Below are 7,500 nucleotides of genomic sequence, written 5' to 3' on the forward strand. Positions count from 1 at the left end.
GATGCTTGCGTTTGTCCAGTTGTGGTGTTTCCAGTGCATTCCACAGACGAGCAATAGAATTGGTGTCATCTGTTGTAATCTCTGTTTGCTGTGTTCACAGCAGCAATGACTGTTTAGTTTAGATGTGAATGTCAATGCATGAAATGCAAGATCAAGAAGTGATTTTGTTTCGTTCCTAGAACATGAAATGTGTTACTCAATACACTAGACTATTGTATTGGAGGGATGCATCTCACAATACACTAGACTATTGTATTGAAGGGATGCATCTCATAATACATTAGACTATTGTATTGGAGGGATGCATTTCACAATACACATAATGAACTATGTATTGGAGGGATGCATCTCACAATACACTAGACTATTGTATTGGAAGGATGCATCTCACAATACACTAGATTATTGTATTGGAGGGATGCATCTCATAATACACTACACTATTGTATTGGAGGAATGCATCGAATGGGGTGTCTTGTGGGTAGAGTTTGTCGACATGTGATATTTACATGTTTTTAATATTCTGTTAGTTGGTTAATTGCTTATATCAACGACTCGATGTAACTGCCTACATCGGTATTTGTCCATCTGTCTGTCTATGTATTTGTCCTTTCCATTACTGCGTCTGTGAGTTTCTGTGTCTATGCATTTGTCTGTCCACCTGTTTGTCTGTCTGTATGTCTCTCTCTGTCTTTGTCTGTCTATCTGTCTGTCTGTATGTATGTATGTCCATCTGTTTGTCTGTTTGTGTCTCTCTGTCTTTGTCTATCTGTCTGTCAGTTTGTCTGTCTTTCTGTCTGTCCATCTGTCGGTCCGTCCGTCTATCCATCTGTCTGTTTGGTTGTCTGTCCTTCTCTCTGTCTGTCTTTCCTAAAAGAATCCAAGAAAACTGACTTGCACATTGTTCCACTCCTCTCTACATTTACATCATTGTCTGAGACTGCAGGCAAGCACCTCTCCAGTACAGCCATCACCAACTCTAAAACAACATCAACAACATTCTCATCATCATCTTCGTCCCATCCAGACTTCGACACCAGCGCACACAACACATCCGAATAGAGACACACCAACGGCAACACTAGACCATCATCATCCGGGCCTTTCACCGTTCCCGCCAAATTCCATTCCTTCAGACGAGAGAGCAAACACCGCACGAGGCTCGGAATGCCTACAACGTTTACTAACTGCGTGTAGACATCCTGTAGGCGGCTGTGATCGCCTGCTGACTGTCTGACAGTGCTCACGATTTTCACGACTCTTCCGACGTCTAGAGGGTAATCATTCTCTCTCAACGAATCGATTTCTTTGTGTACTTCATCTTGTTTATCCAAATGCGACGTGCAGAGAGCAAGCAAGTCGGCCACGTGACAGTCTTTGCTGGACATACGGGTTGGTTACAGTAACGTGCGTTAACGAAACGCGTTAATGTAATAATTTACAGTTTGCTCGGACATACGGGTTAGTTGTAGCAACTTGCGCTAATTAATAGCGTAATTTTAATTTAATTTATATATAATATTCATAAATATTTTAGTTTAGTTTACATTAAAATCTAACAATCTGTATTTATATTTGTAATTTTAAAATATTTTAAATATTTTGCATAATTTAATTTAATTTTTTAAATTTAATTAGTGTGTTAATTTTATTTAATAAAAATTAGTTTTTAAAATATTTTAATTTTTAAAATTTTTTTATCTAATGAATTAATTTGACGCATACTGTAGGCATGTACATCATACTGTACCGTGACGTCACACACACTCACACTCGCGCGCTGAGGACTGGGAGTGCGAGGCAACACCCTGAATGGCGAATGCAGACGAAAAGAAACAAAAATGTGTGGACGTACGTCTCATTCCCGTTAAACTCTACTACATAGCATTCTTCTTCGGATGGGCATGTCTACGTCCCTTCCTCACCGTCTACTATCGACATCTCGGAATGTCAGCTCGACAGTCAGGCATCATTCAGTCAGCCGGTCAATTCATCACTCTGTCAGCTCCGGCATTCGGTCTCCTAGGCGACAAATTGAGAAACCCAAAATTTGTGTGGGTCACGTGCCTAGTCGGTCAGACCGCATTTGGCATGCTAATTGGACTTGTGATGCAGACGGATGCTACAATACAAGAAATAAATTTTTATTGTAATTGCAACGGATCGGGTAACTCGACGATCGACGTTCGTCGATTCGATTGCAACAGTTTACGATCGTGGGAAGGCGAGTGGATCAAGTTTGCCGAATTGCTGGTGTTTGTACTGGCCATGCAAACGATGGTCGGGCCGACTCCCGGGATAGCCGATGCGTTCGTGTTGGAAATTTTGGGCGAGAGTCGGCGTGGAGATTACGGCAAGCAGAGAGCATGGGGTGCACTCTCGTGGGGTGTTGCTGCCGTGACGATTGGATTCGTTTCCAGCTCGACGTCGACTTGTGGTCACACCAACTATCACATTCATTATTATATTTTTGGTGGCATGTTGGTGTTGTCGGTCGTCGCCGCTCTCTTTGTTCGACCCGAGGGAAAAATTAGGCATCGGAGTGTGAGGTTAAAACGGAGTCTCGTTGGTTTATTTTCGCAACCCGATGTTGTTGTGTTTCTGTTTGGGTTGTTTCTCTCGGGCTTCGTCATGACAATCGTAGACAACTTTCTCTTCTGGTTTCTTCAGGATCTCGGCGGGCATCAGGTTGTGATGGGCTTGTCGTTGTTGACGATGTGTATCGGTGAGGTGATCATATTCGTGCCTTCTGGCTGGATAATCAAGACGCTCGGCGACCATGCGGTTGTCCTAATTGCCCTTCTTGTGTATGGCATTCGATTCGTTGGTTACTCGTTTCTCTCGAATCCATGGTTTGTGTTGCTGATCGAACCTCTACATGGAGTGACGTTTGGGTTAACAAAAGCAGCGTGTGCGTCATACATGAGAGCCGTGAGTCCACCAGACATGCAAACAGGTTCGCAGACGGTTGCCAATGCTGTTACTTCGGGTCTCGGAAAGGGCATCGGGAATGTCGTGGCTGGTATTGCGTGGCATCGGTACGGTCCTGTGTGGACATTCCGTGGAGCGGCTGCGGTTTCGGTTCTCGGTGCTGTGCTGTTTTGGGTCATGCATTCGGTGGTCGTTCGAGTATGTGGTGGCAAGAGACGACAACTGGATGAGACGAAGAGATTAGTTAATGACAATTCGAGTGCGACGATGAGTACATAACGATATAGTGATCAGACAGCGAGTCACGTTGTCTATTGAATGGAAATACAAATGACATTGTGTGTAATATATATATATATATATATCAGCAATAATGGAGGCATAATTGTATATATATATAAACACTTCCAGTAGTGTACAGTATATGTTGGCAATAACAGGCATATGTCTCTGTCTCTTATTGCTTTGGTGGTCTTTGCTCAGTCTAGTTTGCCTGTTTGATATCTACTGCTACATGCACTGGCAATGTTCTGAGTGGGTTTGTGCTCAGTCACTAGGAGCAGTTTTGGTGTGTATCAGTGCACAGTAGCAATTGCTGTTTACGTGTTTACGTGTTTACATATGTTTACATGTTTACATGTTTACTTGCTTACATGTTTACATGATTTCCTAGGAAAGGTTTACATCCGGGTTGTAGGTTACAAACGTGACGTAATTATGACTATGCGCACACTACAAATTTTAGATGCTCTTGGGTTTCGAGATTAGAGCAATCACGTGGGCAATAAATAATAATAAATAATAATAATAAATAATAATAAATAATAATAAATAATAATAATAAATAATAATAAATAATAAATAATAATAATAAATAATAATAAATAATAATAATAAATAATAATAATAAATAATAATAATAAATAATAATAAATAATAATAATAAATAATAATAAATAATAACAATTACTACTACTACTACTACTACTACTACTACTGCTGCTCTCCATAACATTCGAATCCTATGCCCAACAATTGCTACTGCTCTCATCAACACGTACAGGGATTCAATCTCCTTGTTTGTAATTGGTGGTGACATCATTGCATCTTTGGAAGGAACAACACAAGGAGATCCCCTTGCCATGTCAATGTATGCATTGGGTATCTTGCCTCTGATAAATCGAATTGCTGGTTTATGCAAACAGGTGTGGTTCGCTGATGATGCAACTGGTTCAGGAAAGTTAAAGAATGTTCGTCAATGGTGGAGTGCAATCGTTGAACACGGTCCAACCTTTGGTTACCATCCAAATGCCACGAAGACCTGGTTAATTGTAAAAGAGAATTTGATGGAAGAAGGAAGGAAGGTGTTCTGTGATACCAGTGTAAACATAACAAATTCAGGAAAACGGCACCTGGGTGCGGCACTAGGTGACACATCTTTTGTCAACGAATATGTTGGTTGCAAAGTCCAGGATTGGGTTCAACAAATTGAGTCTCTTTCAGCCATTGCTTGTACAAATCCTCATGTCGCCTACTCAGCCTTTGTCCAGGGTCTAGTTCATAAATGGTCATACCTTTTCCGCACTGTCCCTGATATTGCGTCTGTTGTGAAACCTTTGGAAGATGCCATTTGTCATCGATTTTTGCCTGCTCTGACTGGACAGTCTGTGTTTGGGATGGAAATGAGAGAAGCTCTTTCTCTTCCTTGCAATCTTGGGGGTCTAAACATTTCTAACCCGACCAAAATGTCTGATATTTCTTTTCGTGCTTCGCAACATATCACTGCACCCCTTGTGCACTCGATTGTTGCTCAAGAACAGCTATACACTATATCGTCTGCTGACATGATAACAAGGAAAAGCGAGATGAAATCGCAGAGGCGAAACTTCAATCGCCAGCTTTTGGATTCGCTCAAAGACAATGCATCCTCTTCTTTGGCTAGATCGTTTGAATTAGCCTCAGAGAAGGGTGCATCAAGTTGGCTTACAGTACATCCAATTGAAGAACACGGCTTTCACCTGTCTAAGGGTGACTTCAGGGATGCACTATGCTTAAGGTATGGTTGGAAACTATCTGATATTCCTTATCAATGTGAATGTGGTGAATCATTTAACATCGATCACTCCATGGTATGTAAGAAAGGGGGATTCCCGACCCTAAGACATAATGAAGTCAGAGACATAACAGCTGATTTACTACGAGAAGTCTGTCATGATGTTGTTACTGAGCCTACCTTGCAACCGCTATCAGGTGAAAGTTTTAGTTATTCTACTGCCAACGTAATGCCGGAGGCTAGAGCGGATATCTCTGCTCGTGGCGTGTGGAGGGCTGGAGAAAGAGCATTCTTCGATGTAAGGGTATTCTACCCAAACGCTCCATCCAGCTTGAAACACCCCAACTTAGAATCTGCTTTTAGAGTGCATGAGAATGAGAAGAAACGTCAGTATGGTGAGCGAATACGAGAAATTGAACACGGATCTTTTACTCCACTTGTCTTCAGTTCGACAGGAAGCACAGGTCGAGAGGCTACTACGTTCTATAAGCGCCTTGCAAGTCTCCATGCAGCAAAATCGGGTGAACACTACAGCAAAGTTATGCAGTTGATAAGATGCAGGCTTTCTTTTGCTCTTCTACGATCAAGCATCTTATGCATTCGTGGAACACGATCCAGTTTCTATAGACCTATCAAAGTGGACTTGTTGGGACTCATTGAAAGTGAGGCCCATCTAGATGAGTAGATGTTGACTATAGCTTATCTTGATAGTTTAGGCATAATAACGTAAAGTAGTAACTGTCTCTTAGTGGTAACCATCTTTAGTTGTTTGTTTTGCTGCGTGGGTGTTATCTGTCAGCTGCTAATATTTGGTGTTTTGGCTTTTTGAAATATACTACTACTACTACTACTACTACTACTACTACTACTACTACTACTAAAAGTAACAGTAAATCCGGAGTCACAGTAAACAAGCTATTGATGTCATAGGTCACAGGCAATTAGTTAAGTGTTTCTAAACCAACACAGGTGCTTCATTACATAGTTCCAGATTCACAGTGAACGCAAACAGAGAGTAGACAAGCAGTACACGTAGCACAATTATGAACAGTATCTACACTGTTTAGCGCGCGTTAGGCTTGACCACCTCTACCGCCCTTGAAAAATTGGAAACAAGAGTAAACATCGAATACGACATCCTCAAACAAATAGTAAATCATCCTTTATGAAATTAGGATATCTAAGCAACGGCAGAGTAAAAGCCACAAAGTCTCAATTATGACCTAAATCGAGCAGTTAGCGCACGCAAGAGAGCAACAGAAACTATTTTGTAATGTAACATCCGGGAAGTGATGTACACGTGGCAACCGAAAAGGTCCAGCCTACATCCGGGTCGTCGTCTAACCTTCTGGAAATCGAGGATCCGCTATTGTGTCATCTTCTCAGCACGTGCTCAACGTCCGCCGTTTCTGCTCATTGCGTTGCTGGTCTACGTTGACATTCTACACTCGGTGTTCTAGTCTCATGGCGACGAAAAGTGACGAAGAGACAACAAACAGACGCTGCAAAGTGAATCCTCGTCTAGTGCCGGGCAAACTCTACTACTTGACTCAATTCGGATGTTGGGTATGCCTTCATCCCTTCTTCACCGTCTACTACAGAAGTCTGGGATTGTCAGCAAGACAAGCCGGAATTATCCAGGCAGTGGGAGAGTTCTTTACCATCTTGTCACCGATTGGTGGACTTATAGGTGACAAATTGAAGAAACCCAAACTTGCGTGGATAGTGTCGATTATGGGTCAGTTTGTGTTTGGTATGATCATTGGATTGGCGTTCAAACCCGATGCCAACTTTCAGTGGACGAGATCGTACTGTCACTGCAATCAGACCGAGATGCTGTGGGTTAAGATCGACTCGGATGTCACCACCGATTGTAGCAAGTTAAAGACGTGGGAGGGAAGTTGGAGCAAGACGGCCATTTTTGTCTTCTTAGCTTCTCTTCTCTATTTCGTCTACGGCTCGGTGTGCGGTCTCGGCGATTCCTACGTGTTAGCGACGCTCGATAAACCGGGAGACTACGGGAAACAGAGAGCGTGGGGCTCGATATCGTGGGGTCTCGTCTCTGCATTAGTCGGAAGACTCACGGACGTCATTTCTAGCTGCGGTTATGTCAACTATGATGTGCATTTTTACTCGTTCGCCGTTTGCCTGTGGCTGTCGATCATATGTGCTGCCTTAGTTCGACCCAAGACGAATGTTCGAGGATCAAGTGTGAGTATAATGAAAAGTATTCGAGTGCTCATCTCACAACCGGATGTCTGCGTCTTCTTCATTGGAATCTTTTTCATCGGTATCGGTATGGTGATCGTCGAGAGTTTCCTCTTTTTCTTTCTCGAAGATTTGGGAGCTACGCAGACTCTTCTGGGTCTCACGATCATGATGAGAGCTTCGAGTCAAGTTGCCGTCTTCTTTCTGTCCGGAACGATAGTAAAATTTCTTGGCAATCATGGAGCTGTGGCGTTTGCTCTGATCGCGTTTTGTATTCGATTCATTTCATACTCGTTTCTCACCAACCC

At 42.5% G+C, this 7,500-nt stretch overlaps 2 protein-coding genes across 2 annotated transcripts in view; one reads left to right on the forward strand and one right to left on the reverse strand.

Moving 5' to 3' along the window:
- LOC134183001 (TELO2-interacting protein 2-like) overlaps positions 1-1,388 on the reverse strand; it is a 2,699-nt gene extending 1,311 nt beyond the window's left edge. The window contains exons 1-2 of the mRNA XM_062650445.1: positions 895-1,388; positions 1-175 (exon numbers count right to left, since the gene is read on the reverse strand). The exon at positions 1-175 is cut by the window's left edge and continues 1,311 nt beyond it. Coding sequence (XP_062506429.1) covers positions 1-175; positions 895-1,388 — 669 coding nt within the window. The remainder of the gene's footprint in view (positions 176-894) is intronic.
- Positions 1,389-1,812: 424 nt separating this feature from the next.
- The window catches only part of LOC134183002 (uncharacterized), a 6,225-nt gene continuing 537 nt past the window's right edge, over positions 1,813-7,500 (forward strand). The window contains exons 1-3 of the mRNA XM_062650446.1: positions 1,813-3,202; positions 4,048-5,646; positions 6,345-7,500. The exon at positions 6,345-7,500 is cut by the window's right edge and continues 537 nt beyond it. Of these exons, the coding sequence (XP_062506430.1) occupies positions 1,813-3,202; positions 4,048-5,646; positions 6,345-7,500 (4,145 nt within the window). The remainder of the gene's footprint in view (positions 3,203-4,047; positions 5,647-6,344) is intronic.

Source organism: Corticium candelabrum, chromosome 8 (genome assembly GCF_963422355.1).
Source record: "Corticium candelabrum chromosome 8, ooCorCand1.1, whole genome shotgun sequence".
Taxonomy (NCBI): Eukaryota; Metazoa; Porifera; class Homoscleromorpha; order Homosclerophorida; family Plakinidae; genus Corticium; species Corticium candelabrum.